This window comes from Pithys albifrons, chromosome 6 (genome assembly GCF_047495875.1).
Source record: "Pithys albifrons albifrons isolate INPA30051 chromosome 6, PitAlb_v1, whole genome shotgun sequence".
In the NCBI taxonomy this organism is placed as follows: Eukaryota; Metazoa; Chordata; class Aves; order Passeriformes; family Thamnophilidae; genus Pithys; species Pithys albifrons.
The window spans coordinates 23,995,178-24,016,790 of record NC_092463.1 but is presented as its reverse complement, the minus strand read 5'-3'; the positions used below and the strand labels follow the sequence as shown (position 1 = coordinate 24,016,790).

General features: G+C 45.2%; 1 protein-coding gene across 2 annotated transcripts in view; it reads left to right on the top strand.

The window, feature by feature from the left end:
• Window positions 1–21,613, top strand: part of FLVCR2 (FLVCR choline and putative heme transporter 2) — a 37,580-nt gene that overhangs the window by 4,611 nt on the left and 11,356 nt on the right. For both annotated transcript variants that reach the window (XM_071557807.1, XM_071557806.1), the window contains exons 2-5: window positions 7,636–7,777; window positions 9,023–9,163; window positions 14,060–14,127; window positions 14,910–15,013. In XM_071557807.1, coding sequence (XP_071413908.1) covers window positions 7,636–7,777; window positions 9,023–9,163; window positions 14,060–14,127; window positions 14,910–15,013 — 455 coding nt within the window. The remainder of the gene's footprint in view (window positions 1–7,635; window positions 7,778–9,022; window positions 9,164–14,059; window positions 14,128–14,909; window positions 15,014–21,613) is intronic.

Here is a 21,613-nt window from a genome sequence, read left to right as displayed (position 1 = left end):
TTCCCAGGAATGCCTAAGGTTCTATAAATGGACATGGGAACCTGAAATTAACTTTTTTTACCCATTTCATCTGGTGCTCCCATCCCAGCCAAACACCAAAGTCAGCTCCCCCTTCTCCCTCACCAAAGCAGTTGGATTTTGGGTTAAGTTCTGCATGGGAGTTTAAATGAATGTCTGCAGTGTTCTGCTGGGAGGGTCTGCCCTATGGCACCCTCAGCACCTGCCCTGCAGGATTCCTGGGACTGGCTATGATAGGTGACTGCAGTAGGTTCTTGAGCAAAGTATTGAGGATTCCAGCAGCAGCTGAGGTAGTTGTCAGTACTGAAACCTCTCTTCTACTTTCCTCTCTCTCTTGTCTACTGCTGCTGTTTTGTTGTGTTGCATTTATTTCTCAGCAAACTGGGGGAAGGTATCAAGGCTGACAGGCCCTGAATGACTTGCATAGATAAGTGTACAGTATTGCATCATATTAAGCATTATGAGATGATGCCACAGAAGCAGAAGTGTCATGAGGAAGGGAGTTTCCTTTGCTTTCAGATGGGTTTTGGTTGTGCAAGTGCAGTTTGAAATAAAAAAAGCAAACAAAATATCTTCCACATCAGTGGAAGAGTAATAAAGAGCCTAAGCCCTATCTTATCTCTTTACAAGGCTGGATTACAATTTTTCCTTTCACATCTTGTGTCCTTTCTGCTTCTTAGAACGCTTCAAGGAAGTTGGCTAAGCTGTGAAAATACAAACTATGCAAATATGTGTACATGGACTTCCCGACTATCTGGATTTCAACGGGTTCTTTTAATTTTGCTGTCAGTGGTACGGAAGAAGCACATTCTGGGCAGCAATCCATACCAAAGTATGCTGGGTAGGAACTGGCATCATCTGCTTTAAACAGTTCCTCAGTTGTCTGTTTTCAATTCTACCGTAGCCTTTTGTATGGAAAGGCAGCTGGGGCCTATGCTGACAGCAAAGGATTGGGAATGCGATGTGTAGTTGGAGTCACGAGGTGTGAGAAGTGGGCAGCTGGCTGCTCTCTATGCCTTGTGATGCATTTATTGTAGGGTCAGAAAGCTGAGCTGCTCCTGTGAAAAGTCATGGTTACAGTGTGGGAGGCACCTGTAGTTAGAAAAGGAGTGAGCACCATAAGTCTTAGATACATAGACAAGAGTAGAGGAAGAGGCTGTGTTGCCCGGAGCTCTGGACTTGTCCAAAGGGGTTCTCTGGGTGAATCCGAGGCGATCCAGGTGTGATCTGGAGTGTATCCTCCTAACTCTCTGAAGTCTTGTCTTGAAAACTTGCTAAGGCTGTGTTGAAATCATGGTGTCTGAAAAGCCTCTTGTATTGGTGTTTATCGGTGTATAATCTTAGATCTTTTGATTGCTACAGTTTCTGTCTACTTGGACAAAGTAGCAGGATACTCGCCTTGGGGTTTCCTGGGACTCCTGTCTGTGCTAGGCCTCTTAAAAATTCACATCACTTTGCCTTCCCCCATTCCTGATTTGAGTATCTGGTAACAGAGCAGTTCGGTAGCAGTTTGGTGTGTTTGTGTGCGAATACTGTGGATTTTCGGTTGACTTGTTCTTTTGATTTCCTGGATGAATACCAGCTAGTCCTGATACTTCTTAGAAGAAATTAGTTGAAATAAATTGTTTAATATCTTCCACTCATAATGCTTCTGACCTTTGCTATGTGAAGAGGGTTTGTTGATGTGGAAACTTCCACTAAATATAATGTCATGAATGCTGGTGCAGGACCTCCTCTTTCTTGAATGTTCTTCTTCCCCAGTGATCATATTTTGGCCCTGCAGATCTTCTGTCATGTTTCCTGATTTTGTTGTGTTTGAAGAGATTTGACTTGGTTTATAAAGCTGTTTAGCTGCCTTTTTTTGCCTAATTATAGTTTTACCTCAGTTTGGTCTAGCTTGCTGTCTTTTTTCTTTGCTTGAAAGAATAATGTCCAGTTTTTGACCTGGATGATTTATGTTCTTGGGTCTTTTTGTTTGCTTGTGGTTTTATTTTTTTCATTTTTACTTGACTGGTTCCTTTACTCTGTTCTAAAATATTTTGCTAATACTCTCTAGGCTTACACTGAGCCTCTGATGCAGTGCCTTTGTACAGTCTGAGTGCCACATATAAGCATTTAATTTTTAGGCTTTTTTAAAATTTCCTTTTAATACACTTCTTTCCTTTTAGGCAGCTTTCTCTTGTGAATTATATATTGCTGTTGTGCTTTGGAGGGTGTTTTTTTTGTTGCTACTGCGAGGAAGCTGAGTTTGAGTGCAGTGCAGTGCAGAACCATATTGGTTGTAATATTGGTTGTAATATTGGTTGTAGTCACACTGTGCTGCTTTAGGTCTAAATCACAAATTGTGCTGCCTCTTAAAAGTTTTCCTCAGAAAAGAATATTTATGGAACCTAAAAACTGCAGTCTCTGCATCATCCCAGTCATGACACTTATTTAGCTTGCAAGGGCATTGTCGAAATTTCTTATTGTATTTTTTTCCAGCATCTCTCTCTGGTTTTTTACATTTTAACATCTCCTCTGTCAACATTAGTACTTACAGAATTTTAAAAGGCTTTTGTATTCCTGTTGCTGACTCTTTTTTTTTTTTTTAATGGACACCACCTCCCACCCTTGACCCCTCTGTTGATCATTCATTTACAGTTTTTATACTGATACAACACTGATTATCCTCCTTCAGCAGACTTGGAGTATACAATCAGTTAAACTCAGACATCTCATTTCCAAGACTTTGGGTACATTTGTACCATTGTCTTAGCTACTTGCTCTTAATTTTGTTGCCCCCTCTTGTATACACCTGAATCTTGATTATGATCTTTTTGTTGTGACTGGTCTATGCTAAAATTCAGGTAGGAAATACATTCCTTCCATCTTTTACCAGTCTTTGATGAAAAAGTCATCTTAACAATGCACTCTGCTGTCATTGCTGACTTCCCTGGTACTCTGTTTAAAACTTACTCCAAAGCCTTTTTAAAGTAAAGTGCCAGCAGCCTGGTTCCTGAAGAGAGATTCTCGGAGACTGGGACAGTCTTGGGAGTTTTGAGTGTGAGGATGCTGAGTGATGTGCCAAATTTTGGGAACTAGAGCCTATTTATATAGGTTTTGGCGCCCTTTCTGCCTGTATAAATGTTGGAGATGCTGATTTGTTTGCTGATAAGAGGGACTGCACTATGATCCCTTTATGACTGATGGTCTCTCTAAAGAGGGTAGAACAAGACTGTTGTGGTACCAACCTTAGTATTACATTGCTTTATTTTCCCTTCTGCAAAAGGTGTGGAGAAGGAAGAAAAGTTATTTTTCCGTTTCTGAAATATCTTTTAAATTTTCTGATTAATTGGTTACAGTGTTGTCTGTGGGCTGATCGTGATGTGGGTACTGGCCTGCTGAGAACCAGGCTAAAAATCTCCATGTGAAAGATGCAGTATGTGCAGTATAATACTCCTCATGTTGTTGAGAGCTGGTCTTCATTGGTAAAAATGGTATGAATAATCCAGGGTTTGTAAGTATCCTTCAGAAAATCTTCCGTGTTGGTCCTTGTTGAGGGGCGTCATCTTGCAGAATTAATGGCATCAGTTACTCTGAAATATAAAATGTAGTTCTTATTGCTGTGAGATTTTTTTGCCCATTCTACTATGTAGTTCTTTTCAAAGGTATAAGGAACTCTCAGTGGGTAGCAGTGGTTCCATTTCTTGAAAGGAGAACAGAGAGGACAGAACATCCATTTATAGTTAAAAAAATAGTTCAGGTCTTCTGAAAAGGCAACAGGTAATGTCCAAAAAAGCCGGGTAAGTCTGTGTCCCATTGGGTAAATGATGACTGTAGGACCTCCCAGTAAAGGATTTCTGAACAACTTGCAAAACAGACTGAATACCTTCTCTGCTGGGTATATCAGATAGATCCTTTTTCAGGAAGGAACAGCTAGAGGGAGACCAGATTGCATTTCAGCTGTGGTCCCAGAGAAATTTAGGTCAGAAGTCAGAATAAAGCATGAATCTCCCCTCCTCTCCTGTTGTTGTTTTGCTGCTCGTCAGCAGCTCATGTGGCTAATGTGACTGCAGAGAGAAGGAAGCCAAGAAGCACCAAGCACAGGAATCCAGCCTAGTTCTTCCAAGAATGAAAGAGTGGTAAGGCAAAGGATCAATTTCCAGAAAGGCATTATAGACCTTGTTCGGTAAAGGGTGGAGGGCACATGTGAGACCTGATACGTAAGTGCCAATAGGACTCTTCCCTCAAATGTAAAGGAGCTATGTTGAGAGTCTTCCTCAAAGGTTGAATCTCTGGAAATGCTGTGGAGACAGGAGTGAAGCCCAGGGTTGTTCTGTCCTGGGCTGACCAGCCACATCAGAGCCACAGGCCCGCACTTGGCCACATGCAGAACAAAATAAAGGTGGTGCAGAGGCAAGCACGTTTTTGCCCTCTATAAGCTTCTATGTTTGATGCAATTACCTTTTCTGTGCAGCTGCAGGCTTGTGCAGAGGAGAGGGAGGCATGCAATCAGGTGAAAATCAGACCTTAAAGCCTCTAAAGGCAGCTGATAGGTGAGCTCATGGATAGTCAGTGGGCAGCACAGAGGAGGAGAGCTAGCCTGACTCGTGACAAGAGGCTGGGAACGGGCCATGTCTGAACAAAGTTGAGCTCTGGAAAGTTTAGTCCTATGTCAGGGGCTATCTGTGCTGTTTGGGTGTTAGGAAGGTTTATTCTTCCAATGGTCTCTTAGGTTTTCTCTTGAGCTCTTTCAGTCCAAGCTTGATGGCATAACTTGCATCTGTCTTCAGTCCATGTAACCAAGCCTCAAATGTTCTCATTCCTGACAGTGCCCTGAATTGGTGGGGCACATTTGTAATCTCTTGGTGGCTCTTCCCACTGGCTACCTGCAATGTCCCAGCACCAAGAATGAATTTAGCACAGATATCTGTTGCTGATCCTGACCCAGGCTATTCTAGGTCCCAGTGGAGGGCACTGTTTGATACAGAAATTTGCCCAGACAAGGTAGAAAGTTCCTTGTTTGTAAGCTAAGTAGGGGTGTCTGAGCATAGCAGATACCTTTGTTTGTAACATAAGCATTCTTCCTGTCTCAAAAGTCCACCAGCTGGATGGAGGAGTGGGGATTTTGTGGAGAGTTTTCTGGGGCTGGATGACACAAGCTGGTATTTATCTCAGCTGCCAGATATGGCAACTGAAATGTATTTGTTCTGAGATTTCTGTCCTAGCCAGTGAGTAGGCCTTCCAAAATGAGTCTGTTGGCATCCCAGAAACATGGAGATGTGAACAGAGAAAGCATGCAGCAAGCACAAGGAGGTTTTGCTAAAAGACAGCCCAGGCAACATGCCTGAGCTCTTTCTGGGGTTACAGGGCATTTGGGACATCTGATCTGTGTGCTGACATGGTTCGATGTGGTTTATGAGCAGCATAGTACTCACCTTTCTTAGTCCTTGCTTTCCACACCTGTAGAGTAACAAACCCATTCCAGTGACTGTGAATACATTGAGCACTGCAGGATCCTTCTTTAGGGCAGCAGTTGTCTGGTGGGGTTGTTGCTGTTCAGTTGACTGTGAGGTGTAAACAGTGTCCTCTCCAGTCCGTTGCTCTGGAACAATGAGTTGTGGTGGTGCTAATTGATTCCTGTCAATCTAATATTTCTTATAAGGAAAGAAATGCAATGCACTTAATTTAACTATATCCTCATTTGCTCTTAGTATGATGTGGTCAGTGGCTTTATGGAGGCTGTATGGAGGCAGTTAAATGCCACCCTCACACCCAATCCCATCCGATGTTGAAAGCTAAGCAGGGTCAGCCCTGGTTAGTACTTGGATGGGAGACCTCCTGGGAATACCGGGGGCTGTAGATTCTAGTCCTGAGTACTTCACTGTCACTGTCCAAGCTCGCTTGGCCGTGGCAGATGAACCTTAGGAGTTAAAGGATGGGGCCAGTTCTGCACACGCTGGGCCTCACCTAAAAACTCTACTGCGCAGCTGGAAGGGCACATGGAGAGAGACCTGCCCAGATCTTCGTTCACGAAGCCCAGCCATACATACATTGGTGTAGCATGACTAACCACTGGTTTTTTATGCTGCTAGTCAGTATTGGTTCAGTCAGCACTATTCTGGTGGTGCTTTCCTGGCTCCAGGCAAATAGCACAGCCTGCAAATGAGATTGGAAATCTCTGTTTCAAGCAAGAATGAGAATGGCTTAATGACCACCTGGTATCTCTCTTTCTTGGGTGCTTTCTCAGTCCTTCTAAATACTGGATGCTCTTGTGTGTGCCTGGTCACTGTCCTCAACAAATACATGCTTAAATTAGGAAGTAGCAAAAATGAGAGTGTTGCTATACAAAAAAAAAAAAAAAAGTTTTTGCCCTCAACAGGGGTATGTAGAGCCTTGAGAACATGAGAACAAGCAAGAGTTGAGTTTGAGCATGGCTCTTTTTCTGATGACCAAAAGGGCTACAAATTCTTGGGAACAGTCAGGGGAACAGGTAAATACACAGTCTTTGGGAACCAAATGGTGTCTGAAATGCAGACATGAACAGTGAAACTCAAGGAGTGGGGGAAAAGTGGCTTTTGTCTTCTCCTGTAGAGTGTAGAGTACTCACAAATAGGCTGAGGGCACTTTAGCGCTCATTTTATGAAAAGAAGAGTGTGCTCCTAAGCACCAAAGCAGTAATTTCTTCTCTCTTCCATTTTAGGGTGGCACTGAAGGTCTGTGCCACTGTCAATCCCACTTGTCAGTGTGACAAAACCTGTGGTGCTACATCTCTTTGTTGCTGAAGTGAAGTATCTGTGGAGTTAAAAGACCCAATGTCTTCACTAGACTGTGTGGTGCCACTGCAGGAGCTTCTTAGCTGCACATATGGGGGTCTTTTGACATAGCAGAGGCTGTAGCTGCAGGAGTTTCTTCTTGTAGCTCTTCAGAGCATTTTATCAGGGGCAGTTGCCAAGCTCCATGACAAATACAACCTCAATGTCTAGGATATGTGCCATCAGCACTTCTTCAACCTTGATGTTTTTCTATGTTCTTCTAGTGGTTATAGGGTGAGTCTTGGGAAGGCTGCTCACTTGAAACAGCGTCATAAAGTGACTGAGCCAGATTACTATCTCACTTATTACAAGTGGGCAGGTTTCTGTCTTGGCCTTTGCACTTGTTTGGTTGGAATATAAGTTAGTTCAATTCATTAACCTTGTAAAAATTGTGGTGGGTTTTGAAGGTCTTGTTTTCTGCCATTTTTATTGAGAAAAATTGGATTACTGGGTAATCAGGCCAGCATCAGAGCAGGTGCAAGGTAAGGAGTGGGATGTGTGTGTGGACAGGAACATATATGCATGGGGGAGGTCAGGTGGAGCAAGACGTCTGCTTCACTGAAAGCAAGTGTTCATTCTGCTCAGTTCTGCTGTAAAACCTTGCCTTGAATATCCTGACAGTTGTGTCATGGGGGAGCCTCTCTTAAGGCCTAATTGCAATGGGTAGCTGGCTTTAACTCCTAATTTTTGAGTGGTGAAGAAGGTTTTCATCTTGGTTGTGAAATTGGATTAGGCTCAGTTGAGCCCCTACTGAGCTGTAGGGTGGTGGCACTGTTGTGGTTTCATGTCATGCCTGTGTTTGTCCCCTCTCTCTCCTGCTCAGCTCGGCATCGCTCTGGGCTTTCTGGTCCCTCCAGTTCTGATTCCTAATGTGGAGGATGTGGAGAAGCTGGCCTACCACATCAGCATCTTGTTCTTCATGACTGCAGGTGTGGCATCAGCCCTGTTCATCCTGGTCATCCTAGGTAAGGAGGTGGGAGCATGCACAGGAAACCAGATGGGACTGAGATGATCAGCCTGTGTGTGTGTAGGTGGGCTGTGTGCTAGGAAGTGGGTGAGGGAGGTCATCTGGTGGTGTGTCCTAGCATGCAGCTGACAGGGTCATGCAATACTGTATCTTGCTGCTTCAAGTTCTTCATGAACAGCACTTGTAGAAGGGAGTATAAGAGGTTGTAAGCCTGCCAAACTGTTCATTTTGTCCTTTGCCTGCATAATAAAACGCTGGCATGAGTAATTCCTTTAAAAGCTGAGAGGAGACTTCCAAGTTTCATAGTCATCTTCCCTGCAAACAAGGTGCTGGGCCTCGGGTTATGTCTTGGACCTGACTACTCCTTAAGGGTAGAGAGAAAGAGGGAGGCTATATGGCATCCCAGGAAGAAGTTCCTAAGAGAAGAAAAGGTAACTAGTTATGAGTGAATAGAAGGAAGCATTAAGGGCAGTAGCAGGACACCAGAGGTGCAATTCTCCTGCTTGATTCGTGAAGTAGAAGCCTGATCTTTAGCACGAAAGACTAACATGCTCATAGGAGAGCAGAGTTTGTCTACAGAACTCCATGCAATTTTTTGATAGGCTTATCTTGCCAGTTTGTTTATGTTGCTGGTGGCTGATTCAGACGTAGACTTCAAAGAATCTGGTGCAGGGAACAGACAAGGTATCAAAATGGCTGTCTAGCATCTGGCACCAGCAGTATCACCTGCAATTGGGAATTCTGGACGCTACTTTACTGCTGGTAAGGGGCTACAGATATCTTGGCCAGCATAAGAAGTGCCAGGCCTGAAATAAAAGCTGGCATAGGTCATTGCTCCCCATGCAGTGGACAGTTCAGAGGCCACCTTTGCCATTTGACTTTCCCTAATCTGCTTTGGCATTTGTAAATCCACGTAATGTTTTAGCAGTTAGCTGGTCATCCTTCTGGAGATAAAGGCATTATTAATTCTGAGAACTCTTTTGTTGCTGATGGACATTGCCTGCACAAAAAGCTAATTGAATGCAAGGTGTTTTCCTAGTGGCAGGAGTTAGTGTTTTGGAGAGAACCTGTTTTTTCCTGTTCCTGGATGAGCTCTTGGGTGGAGTTCAAAGCTTTAGGACAATGGTGTGTTTTGTTCTTTGACTGGTCTCTTTGCTGTCCCTCGAATGGCTTTACCCACAGTGTGTGTTCAGGCCCCCCGATGATACTGTTACAAACAGATGTACTTTGTGTCCGGTTTCAGTCTTCAAGGAGAAGCCTCCGAACCCTCCCAGCTTAGCTCAGGCCTTGATCCAGTCAAGACCAACTGCAGAGTATGCCTACATGCAATCAATCCTCCATCTGCTCCGCAACGCCAACTTTTTGCTGCTTATGGTCACTTACGGTAAGGTGTAGCCCTTCTCTTTGTGCAGTTGTCACTGCTTCCCTCTCTGTCTCTGTGCTCTGCTGGAGCAGTAACTGGCCTGAGTTGTTTTAGGGGAACATAAGGATAGCTGTCCTGCCACAGACCAGGAATCCTTATAGCCCAGTACTCTCCAGCAGTAGTTAAAAGCAAATACCTAGGGAAGAACAAAAGCAAGGCAAGAACTCTGAGGACAATATACCCCCACTACCATTCTCCCAGTCTTTGACTGTTTGCTGTTCAGGGGATTTCCTTATCCTGTTCTTTTTTTCCTAGTAACGCAGTTACTTGCCATGAGCTGATCTAAGTGCTTACCTAAGAAATATATTGATGTGTCTGAGTGCACATCACAGCACTGAGTGAAAGTCGTTTCCCAAGGCAAGAGTATGACTGCCAGACGTCCCAGTAGAGGTCATGTGGACTATGCAGATGTGCAGAATTCATCAGCTTCCTTAGACAGTCCCTATGAAGCAAATGGAAGGAAGGGTTGAAGAACATTTTCTTATGCCATCTGTCCTTGCATTCTGAATTTCCTGCTTCCTTCTCTTCAGAAGTCTTGGTCTGTTTCTCTGAGGGCAATGTGATGTACTAAATCTATTCCCTGATGCTGAATTGGCATATGGAAAAGTGTTTTTAGCAGAAAGGTCGTTGTGGTCTGTGCCTGGCTGCATAGCCAGCTGGTCTGCAGAGAGTTCTATCCTCACTCTTCCTACTGTCTTGCTGTGGAAGCTCCTCAGGGAGAAAGTTAAATATTGCTGAAAGTTCTGTCATTATGCCAGCAATTGTATCTAAAGGACCTGGTGGATAAGTAAAGAGACTGGAGAGAGTGAGATAGATAGTGGCTTTGTACCTCCTGAGGTAATGGTGTTTGGGATTGCTCCCTTCCTTCTCAGTGCAATAGACGTCTAGAAATGCCCCTCTCAGCTCACTCTTAAACTCCACTGGTTTGCATTGCAGCTGTTTGTTTTGGCTATTTTCCCCTCATAGCACATAACACCCTCTCAGAAAGCGAAGGCAGAAAAGTCTGTCAGGCAGACTCTGTCTAAAGTTGGATTGTGTCATCTGCTCAGTTCATCATCATCCTTCAGGGAAAGGAAAGGTGAAAACATTCATTTTAATAGGTGTAAACAAGTCCTAGAGGGGAGAGGTGGGGTCTCAGTACTGAAAAGCATGTTTAGAATCTGACCTTCCTGGATAATTTCCTTCTGGTCGTCACAAAAAATGTCGAAAAGCTGTGGCTTATAATTTATTTTCTCTTCCTTCTGGTCTGTGTATTTATTCTGTTTCTCTCTGTGTCAGTGTCATGTCAATCTCCAGCTTGACTTGAGATGGTGACTCAAAGAGGGAACTAGGCAGTGAAACTTTTTTTTACTTTTTCTGCCTATAAAATGGGGGCAGTTTTTCCTACTTAAGTCAAAAGTTATATTGGCCAAGATTTAAGACATCTGCAGCTCATGAGTGCAACTGAGTCATCCTGCCCAGCTAACATAAAGATACCTGCAGCACCTCAGCTTTTGTGTTAGCATAGCATATATTGGGCAAGGAAGGGGGAGACCTGCTGCATTTTCATCTCCTCTGCTGTAGAAAGAATGGGGACCTTTCCATAATGCCAGGTCAGAACAAGTCTGCAGACCTCTAAGGTCTTGATATTACCAGCAGCCATCGGTTCCTTTCCTGCAGTAAGACTTGCAGTGCTGAAAACATTGGTGGTACTGCTTCTATGTCAGTATTAGTGAACTGTTTTTGAGGAAAGCCCTCAGACAGCCTTTTCCCCAAGGCTGCTGATATTGTTTCCATAAAGCTGAGGCATAAGATAGAATGGACATTAAGAAATGTCCAAGTTTATTGAATTGGGCTCTGCACTGGAGAGCATGTTGCTACTGGGAGGCAGTAGGCAGGAAAGGGGGGAAAAGTGTGGAAAGGCTGGTAGAATGGGAGTGATGAAACAGTCTCAAAGCATCAACATTTGGAAAGCTGATGGAACAGTGAGGAGGGTTAGGGTTAGGGTTAGGGTTAGTGAGCAAGATCTGCACGAGGAACCATTGTTCTGGAGGCTTACCAGGGTGAAGAAGAGAAATCCACGGGTCTGGCATGTAAACAATAGGCTGCTTGCCTGCGAAAGACCTGGGTTCTAGTCTGAGGCTTAATAAGGGCTCCTTTTGGAGCTGTAGGCAATAAACTTCCACGTTCTGGCCTCTATAAAATAGAGATACAGTGTGAGGTCTCAAAAATGTTATTCTATAGCCCGTTATGAGCAAACCATGGTAACTAGCTAATGAATACAGTAAGGCTGGACCTTCAGATGTTTTGCTCCCAGCTACTTGTTCTGATTTTCCTCATCTGTGTGGGCAAATGGCCACTGTCTCACTGGAAACAACCATTGCCTGTTTTATGGGCATTCCAACAGCTGTAATTCTCGGAAAAACTTCACTGAGCAACTGTGATGTATAAAGTGCCTACAGCTTTTGCCAACCCTCGCATATGCAAATTTTTGCACATTGTTTTGATTCTTAGAATATTTTGCCTGACTCTGATGCCAAGTGTTGCCGCCAACTCTGCATTACCTTCTGCCCAGCTTAGAAGCAGGGCCCCTTCTTAGTCTTGGAAATCATATGCATCACAGAGTTGCTGTGGAACTTTTGTACTGACAGCATTGGCTACTAGAGCAGCACCTGTCTGTTTTTACAAAGCTGCTGTCCTCTTGGCTGAGTGAGAAGTAGGGGTATGCAAAAGACTGGTCTATGTTTATGCCCAGCTTTGAAGTGAAGCAGCAGAGGGACTGTGCCATACTCCCTTCTCTTGGCACTGCAACGTGTCATGTCTCCCAGTGAGAGGGTGATCCAGAGATGGAGATAGGATGAAGCTGAATTAGGGTCTTGTGAGCTGTTCTGCCATAGCCAAGTGTTGCAAAGAGACAGCTTTCAAGGCTAGAGGGCGCCTCCTTGCTGTGAGATCTCCAACTGTTCTCCTCCATCTCTGGCTGCTTGTTTTACTGGAACTTCTAGCCTTCCCAAATAACTCTTGGAAAGGATTGGGTAGATTCCTCCTACCTGAAGAGCATGTCACTCAACTTACGATCCTCTCACAAAGCCTTCTGACACATGATTTTGGATCAGGAAGTATTGTCACAGGCAGTGGGCTCATTTGGGATCTTTTGCATGAGAGTCTACATCTATTGTCTGTGCCATGAAGCTGTGGAATGAGCTTTGGTTAATCATAGGATGGTTTGGGTTGGAAAGGACCTTAATGATCATCTAGTTCTAATCCCGGTGCTGTGAGCAGGGATACCTTCCACTAGACTGGGTTGCTCAGAGCCCTGTTTAATGTGGCCTTGAACACTTCCAGGGATGGGACATCCACAACTTCTTTGGGCAACCTGTTCCAGTGCCTCACCACCCTCACAGTCAAAGATGGTGTGTGAAGAAAGTGTGATGTCCCCTCTAGCTGCCAATCTTGTGGCTCCTCATGAGCTGTTAGTGCAACGAGTACCAGTGTTCAGTGGAAGAATGGACTACTTTAAGGGCCAGGGGAGCTAGAGGACTTTGGGGTTAAGGGTGCTCAGGGGTTTGTTCCCTCTGTCCCTCTGTCAAAGCTTTGCTTGTTAGACTGCGCTTCTGTATCATGTATTGTGAGTTTTTGCTTTTAGCTGAGGCTGAAATAGGAAAAGTAGGAAGTGGGAACTTATCACGTATCTGTTCTGTCAGGATTTCAGGCATCCATGCCAGGCATTTTAAAACCATGTTTCCTTATGGAGCCTGTAGATATGTGAGCTGCAGTGGTGAAATGTGTCCCCATCCCATCCCCCTATCAGGATCACTGAAGCCTTGAAGAGAAACTAACTGCAAATGTAAATGACTTTCTGAGAAGAAAGTTGTGCTCACTGTTACAGGCCTCATCCACCTGGGGAAGGTTTCTCAGTATCACCCACGGTGAGAGTGTAGCTGTTGCAGTACTGCTGGTCCAGTGCACATGTGCATGTTCTTGCCTACTATACGCAAAGCTCTTGGATTTTGTGCCCTTTTGAGAAGGTGTTTAACCAATGAGAGTTGCATGTAAGCCGGAGCAGTGTGTCTGAATGGGGCTTGACCAGTATCACCCCAATAGTTTCATTCTCACCTTGGGTGATACTGAGAAACCTTCACCAGGTGGATGTGGCCTGTAACAGTTAATCTAACTTCCCTTTCAGAAATACAATTACTTTCACGGTTGGGTTTTTTTTCAGGTCTCAGTGATGTCTTTTAAAATGCAAGACTTTTCCCATGCAGACATACACACACCAGGTGTCTGGGTGTAATGCTGTCTGTGCTTCACCATCAGCTCTGCTCCTGCATGCCTTCTGGTGTTTCTTGGCTTGGAAAGAATATTTTTTACTGGCTCTCAGTAGGAAGAATGCTATCAGGCTCTTCTCTGTGAGGAAAACACACAGATCAATGACAATATGGTTAATTGCATCTCAGGTCCTTGTTAAAGGTGTGCTGCTGAGGCTGGTGCTTTTCTAGTATTCTGACTTGGCTGGGGGGGAAGGAGAAAACTCTAATGCTAAAGATGGATCTGGCTGTGAGGGAGGGTTGAAACCCCATGAAGGACTTGCAAGACCTTTCAGTACCAGAAATGTGCACAGTCCTTCCTCTAGCTGCTAAGGTAAGAACCATCTTGAAACTGCAGAGTGCTTCTCCTGCAGATTGAGGCCTGGATATTCTTCATCTGCATTACTTTCAGCAACCTGTGTCTAGCCAGTCCGGCTGACTTTCCTGAGAGTCTGCAGCCTTGGACTGGATCAATGCTCCCAAAGATTCTTCTCTCTGCATTTCTACTCTTACACAACCCAGCAGGAGAGTAACAGTCTCTGAATGTGCTGCATTTTTATCCCCCTCTCAGGTCTGAATGTAGGTTGTTTCTACGCCCTGTCCACTCTGCTGAACCGCATGGTGACCCATCACTACCCAGTAAGTGTATCCAATCCTCATGGCCCTCTGATGCTTGCTGTTGTCTAGCACTGGCTGCCAAGGGAGAGCCTGTGAGAAATGCAGTGTCACAGCACTTCTGGCTGTTTCTGGCACACATTGACTGGATGGAAAGAGAGCATTGGTTCCTTTTCTAATTTACACCACTCTGTGCAAAAGCTGGTGAGCTCTAGCAAAAATAGGTCCTTTGCACCCTAAATGAAAGCATTTACTTCTGAGAAAATCCTCCAGCAATTGTCTCCCCGTGTTCCTGACTATTATTTCTACTGGGACATCTGTTCCAGGAGGCTGCCTGAACTTGTGCTGTGGTGACAGAAGAGTGGAGTGCCTCAGTACCTGAGCTCCTGTAGAGCTTACTGCTGGTGCTGCATGACAGAGAGCTCCTTGCTGTGCTTCCTTATAGTGGGTCCCAACATTTCTTAGTCAATCTGGCCCAAATCCTAACACCAGAAAGCAAGCTTCATAGGATTTATGCTGACTCCTCTGAGAGTATCTATTCATTCAGGCCAGTGCACATCTTTTTCTCTGGCTGGCTCACAGAGAAGTGCCAAACCACTTTCCTTACCAGACAGGAAGGCACTAGCTCATAGTGGGGCCCAAAAGGCTTCTTGCGAAGGCTAGTTCTGGTTAGTGTGTTACCAGCAGGAAACATGTATGGAGGCTAACTTTGGTGTCTCTTCCCCTCTGGGTTTTCTGCAGTTTGCTTTTTGTTGGCTATGACTTAGCTCCTGCATTTGTGTGAGTGTGTGTGTGTCTTACCACAGGGAGAGGAGGTGAATGCTGGAAGGATTGGACTGACCATTATACTGTCGGGGATGGTTGGGGCTTTGATCTCCGGCATCTGGTTGGACAGAACCAAAACCTACAAGTAAGTCCCTTATTTGCCTCTGTGTCCCTGGTGACTATGCTTTTCCCCCATACTGTGCAAGGAGCAACCCTGTGCAGTTGCAAGTTGGGAGTCTGGGGGCTGAATCATTGAGAGGATTTGAAGGGAAAAAATAGGGTTCTTCAAAATCCAATTAGTCCAAAGTGAAGTTTGGAGCTGTATATTAGTTTGTAGTAACCCCCTGCGAGTTCTGGTTCCATTGCCCTAGGGAGGCAGAAGGAGAGGATGAGATGACCCAGAAGTTGCTTTGTCAGGGATGAGAGAGTTCTTGGCATAAGCAGAATCAAGACTGTACCAGACCATTTCTCAGCCCTTACAAACCAGCTTCTGTGAATCTTTGTCCAGCTTAATGAAAGGCACATTGAATCCAGTGCCCAGAGGCATTGTGTGAGGGTGTGTTGCTGTATTTAGGGCAGGCATAAGGGTTATTGGGGTTGCTGATGGATTATTTTGGGTTTGCTGCCTGGCAGGTTGGCGTTCTCTGCCATCTGCAAAGGCAAAGTTAAGAGTCTTTGCTTGTCCTGCAGCTCACAGTCATCAGGCACTCAGATCTCACTGAAAGACCTCTGTAGGATATCCCAGGGGATGGAGAGAGCCTCTCGTGTCTTACACTGGGGTCCATGTAACCAGCTTTTTGGTTTCCATGCTGGCTTTGAGAACTGCTATAACCTGTTATCAGAGCAGGTTTAGTGAGAGGGGGCTTTGCTGGTGATGTGCTGGTGATGAATTGAAGACAATTTTGGAGTTCTTTTCTTTGCAGCAGCTTTTCATCCAGGGGAGTCCTACCTGGTATCTTGGGACAGAAAAGCACATTCTCACTGTAGACAGCTTAGATTAATCTGGCTAGCTGTGGGCTTGCAAATTCTGAAGTGGCTCCTTCCAGGGATCAGAAACAGAGGGAAAATTGGTGTCTCTAATGAGAAAGAATGGTAGGTGAGGACTCCTGGGTGTTGGGAAAGAGGAGCAGATGACTAATACAGAGACTGGCAGGTCTTTTTTTGCTGTTTCTAGATGGTTGTGTGGCACTGAGTTCTCATTTGGCAGTCCTGGGAAATAGAAATACAACTGTTATAACTGCACTATTTAACCATGCAATGTAACTTGTGTCTCTTTCCAGCCCAAGGCTAGTGGTAAGGTAGCATCAGCTGGCACTTCTAGACTGGATGATCTTCCTGATTCTTCGTAAGTGAGCCTAGCTTGTGGCATGGAGGCTTGAAGAGCTTTGTCGCTCACCAGGCAGAGCTGGGACTTGAAATTTGGCAGAATGGGAGAGGGGAAAAACTACAAATCCTGTATTTGTTCCACATCCCCTACTTCCATGGAAGGACCACGTAAGTTGGCAGAGCTGGCTGACAGTGCAGAAAAATAGGACTGTGCCACCCATGGAATTTATCCTACAGACCCCAGGGACTATCTGGGGATAGATTTAGCCTTAGATGAGGAAAAACATTGGTAAGAGTTTATTCTCCAATGCAGACTACAAAATGGAATTCTGAAACTAGCACTTTTTTTCTCCTGAGTGCTACAGAGTCTTTATTTAGCTCCATTTAAAAGTCTATTTAAAAAAACTATCAAGATGCCAGATGTTCTAGGTGGGTACCCTCCTCCTTCCCTCCATTGCTGAGATAGTGTCAAGAATTAAGTGGTTAGCACATGAAAATCAGGAAGAAAAGCTATCGAGTCCTTTTTTTAGTCCACTTGGATTGAGAGGGAAGCAAATGAATGGGATCCAGCTGTGAGTGAGGGAAGCAGGGGAAGGTTAATAATAGAAGGAATTGCAGAGCTCTACACATGTATTTCATCTTTACTGTACCATCAGCAGTTCCTTGAAAGGGTTAGGCTGTGCTAAGTCAGGGTTTCCCCATCTGTCATGCTGGAGCACCAAATGGCCTTGCATCCTTGTTTTTATTTGTCAGGCAAAAATTCCTGCAGCAGCCCCTACACCATTCTTGTTTGGAATTAGCAGGCACATTGATCAATACAAATAAATCCATGAGTTACATTGTGATAATGAGCAGTGCCAAAACTTGGGATTGTCGCTGGTGGTATGGCTTGTTAAGAGCAGCCTACCTCTTCAAAAGAACAGGTTTTAGAATCATAGAATCACTTAGGAAAATACTTTTAAAGTTTTGACATCAAGTTAACTGAGTTTCTGTGTACATCCTTCAGGTTCCTGGCTCAGAGCAGAGATGGGGTTGTGACACCTGGAGACTGCTGGGTGTATTGCTAATTGTAGGGGAGTCTGTCTTGGAATGAGGTATTTGAGGACTGAATTAATTATGACTTCTCTTTGGCCATGCTTTGGGTTTAAGTGCAGTGTTCACATGGCCTCGTCCAATTGGTTGCAGTCAGTGCTCTCTGCTTTCATTGCTGCATCTCTATAAGGCAAGATGTCAGAAATATCCTTCTTTCTCCATTATCTAGGCAGAGGATTCAAGTGGTATTTTAAACTTGGCTCTGTACGGGTCCAAAGTGCATTAAAATTTAGAGGAGGGAGGAAAGACTTGGATAACAGAGAATGGGGTGCTTGGGTCTCTTCCATTGAAAGGTGAACGATCCCTCTCAGCCTAGCCCGACCAGCAATTTGGGCTCTCTTGTTGTAGCCCTTTCCCAGGTTAGTTCTTGTATAGTACATATGTCTTCACCTTGTCCTGTCATATGTTTTACATAAATAATTTACCCAGGCTGTCCTTTTTTCTGACCTTTATACAGGAAGAAAGTGGTATAAAACCAAGTGCCAAAGGATGAGTGGGTGGTGAAAATGAAACCAGCCTTCTCCAATTCATCCTTTCTCTAGCATCTGGCACCTCAGTGTCTTCAGCAGTGAGATTCTTCTGGGAGCATAGGGACAAGGTCTTTGTTCAGGGTCTTGCACGGCCTGGAATGTGCTGTCCTCACAGCAAAGCCTGTGGAGGCCCTCTGTCATCCCAGTCTGTACAGCAGAGCATTCTGGAGCTGCACGCAATATCCCAGTGAGCAGCTGAAACTGTTGCACATGGCTGTGGCTGCGAATCCATCCCTCCCCCAGGTTGTTCATTTCTTGCTTCAGATACTGACTCCAATGTTTTCACTACTGCAGTCCCTGTGAATCTGGTCCTGTCACTTTGATGTTCCTTGTCCAACTGACCTTTTGAGACAAGGCTGGGCTGGGCCATGCCCGTTCCTTATTCTGAGGCTTCCTCCAGAGTTGACTGAACAGCAGTTGTGTTTCTCATTTTGGTCCTGTTCCCTGCTGATGCCAGGAAAAAAACCCAAACCCTGTCTGGCTTTTTTTTCCCCAAGGTCTCTCTTTTCTCACAGTCCCTTGCGTGAGCTCTTTAATCTGCCTCTTCAGAAGGGCAGGGACTGTGACTTGGGAGGGCAGATGAATGTCGGGGCAGATTAGGTTCATTTAAGTGACAGGCTTGTTGGCTCTTTCACATATCTCCCTCTGGCTCTGCCACAGAAACTTGGCAGTGGTGCCTTCAGAGCAATGTTTCCACATGGGTGCACTGGGCTTTCTTCCCACAGCTAGGAGGTGAGTTAACCCCAGTGTTCCTAAAATGATGTAGCAGGATGCCTAACTTCCAGCTTGTACTGCCTGCATTAATCAGCCTGATAGGTAGATTGTCTGTTTTCCAGACAATGATAAGGAATCCCTGTAAAGCCATCATGGAAATAGGTTGCTAAAAGCACCAGAATGCAGTGCCAATATCCTCTGTGAATCTTCTTCTCCTTCTTTGTGTTTTTCTCACTCCCATAAGATTTATGGCTATGATAAGAGGCTTATTAAGGTAAACTGAGCATTCTTCCAGGCCCTGGTGCCCCCAGGGACACAGAGCATTCTTGTCTTCTAATGAGCATGGTGACAAAGGCCACTTCCTGAGAAACACTCATTTTCTTTCCCCAGGTGTTTGTTTCCCTATGCAGCAATTTCTACCAGTATTTCAGTTAAACCCTCTTCAACATTTTGGGTCTTGCTTGGACTGTTGAGCACTAAATCTCCTTTTCTGTCATCAGTGGTACAATCAGGGTAGCAAGGGATTGTTACATCTGGTCTAGCAGAAAGTCTACCCATGTGCTTAAAGTTTTTTTCCTGCGGCAGCAGTTGCATTCAGGGTTGTCTGTTCAGCTCCTGTGAAGAGCTGCCATGAGCAGGCAGTGCTTGGGTGCATGGCCCAAAGGCACTTCCTGGTGTGGGACTGCCACAGCACTCAAGCCTGCGGTGTTGTTCTTTTGCAAGGGTCTGTTGATTCATTTTGTTCTTCTGCAGCCTAATGATACAGGGAGATCAGTGAGGAAAACTCTGTAGTCGCCTAGAGCCAGGTAATGTGCACTAGATGAGGTACCTATGGCAAGATCAGTTTTCTCTGTTGTGCATCCCACTGAGTTCCAAAGTTTCAGTGGAGAACACCTTCAAGAGCTGCCTGCTTCCATGAGCCTGCCTGCTCTAGTTCTCCGTGGGGTGCTGCGTGTTCTGAGAACTTCTTTCTTGAAGCTTGACTAATGACATAACATCAGTGTGAAACAAAGTCCTGACCACACCTGGTCACTATCTTTTTCATCATGTTTGCTTGGAGATGAGGAGCAAAGTGCAAGTGTTGGTAATTGTCATGACACTGAATCAGATACCAATCATAAACTTAGGAGTGAGATTTTGTACAACTATCCTAAGACCTCTGCACTAAGCCCAAAACTGGCTTTGGTGTTCAAAAGCCAGTGGGGGGGAAAATAATAAAACCCCTCATGTGCTAAGTATCCCTTTTGGCAGAGACTGAACTTCCTAGGGCCACAGCCACCTCTTGGAGGCCTGCACTGTATTTAAGCAATGATTGCTATGTAGTTTGGAGACTCCTGTTTATGGAAGGAGCACTCAGTTCAAACTTGCTTCATGTAGCCCAAGTGCAGAACTCTAATTCTAGCTGTGTGCTGGTTTAAAGGTGAACCAGCAGGGGAAATGAACTCACCACGAGAGAGATTATAAGTCAGACCTAAAATTTAATAATAATATTACAATAACAACACTGACACACAAGGGAGATTGCTTTCAACTCACAAAACCCCAGCAGTATAACCCAGTGTCCTGGGGCACAAACCCAAGGGGGTTTGTTTGCCCTTGTGCTGAGACCCCTGTGGTTCCCCCAAGTCCAGAGCAAAAGGAAAAGAAAAACCTGTTGGTGCAGGCGAGGGCTGTGGTCTGGGCGAGAGCGGTGATCTCCTCCTGTCAAGGTCCTGCTGCTGCTCTGGATCTGACGAGAGGTTCCCGAGGTCTTCTTACCCCCCCCCCCCACCCCCCCCCCCCCCCTTATGTACCCTCAGGGAGCTCTCAGTCCCTCCCCCTGGGCGGGGACTCACACAATGGGTGATTAACTCTGGGAGCCAGGGGGTGTTGAGCTGTTGATGGCCCATTAGCAGCTCCGCCCGCTCAGGCTGGGTGTGAAGTGATAATGGCTCCCTGGGCAGCTGCTGCTAATGGCCCATTGACCTTGGGGAATGAATAGAGGGGGTAGAATACACAGCTTTGATCACCCCCACACAGGGTTAGCTGGTCCCTCCTGCTGAACTAGGACAAGCTGTGATGTCCTCTCCTAATAATCTCTTTCCTCCAGGGCTGCTTGTTAATGTGTGGGAGGCATAAGAACTCATGAGAGACATCTCCAGAAGCTGTATCAAGAAGAAAAAAACTTTTACTTTTATCTTGTTGACTGTCTGGGTCTGCTCTCTAACTCTTTGTCAGTGTTTCAGCTTTTCTGCTTCTGCAGCTTCAAGGCTGTGTGCCAGCCATGTAGCAGCTCTCTGCAGTGGATTATAACAGAAATAAGCCATCCCTTTATGCTGCCTTCACAGATGACTTTTTTCCTCTGTGAAAACATTGGAAAGAACATATTCTAGAAAGAATACAGCATTGGAGGTCAAGGTTTAACTACTCCGTTGATTCGTAACAAAATTACTTGTCATAGCAAAATGTTTAGCCTTTCAATACATTAAATGTATGGTTCAATAGCTGAAGCCTGAAATTAGCTTCTAAGGCCTGTGTGTGTGGCTCGGCTTCAAGAGTGAAGATTTGGGAAGGGCTGTCCCCACGTGGGTGTGCCCTTCCAGCCTGCGCAGTGGATTTTAGGTGAGGCTCAGCGTGCGCAGAACTGGCCCCACTTTGCTCCTAAGGTTCATCTGCCACGGCCGAGCGAGCTTGGACAGTGCCAGTGAAGTCCTCAGGACTAGAACCTACAGGCCCCGGTATTCCCAGGAGGTCTCCCATCCAAGTACTAATCCGGGGCTGACCCTGCTTAGCTCCTGAGATCTGATGGGATCGGATGTCAGGGAGGCATAAGAATTGACACATGTATGAGCCCCACTGATTGCAGTCATTGCAGCAGTGAGGAAGGACAAAACCTTAGCTGGAACAGTCTAGATCTATCTGTAGTAATTCAGTGTACTGGAAACATTTTGTTACACCTTATAATACTGGCTGCCCGCTTGGGGTTGGATTTTTGGCAGTGGTCATTTGCATTAAAAAGGAAAAGTGAAAATAGTCTGAGGTTTAGTTTCTTCAGTAGAATTCTAGGAACTGGTTTCAAACACATCCTTTAATGGATTAAGACT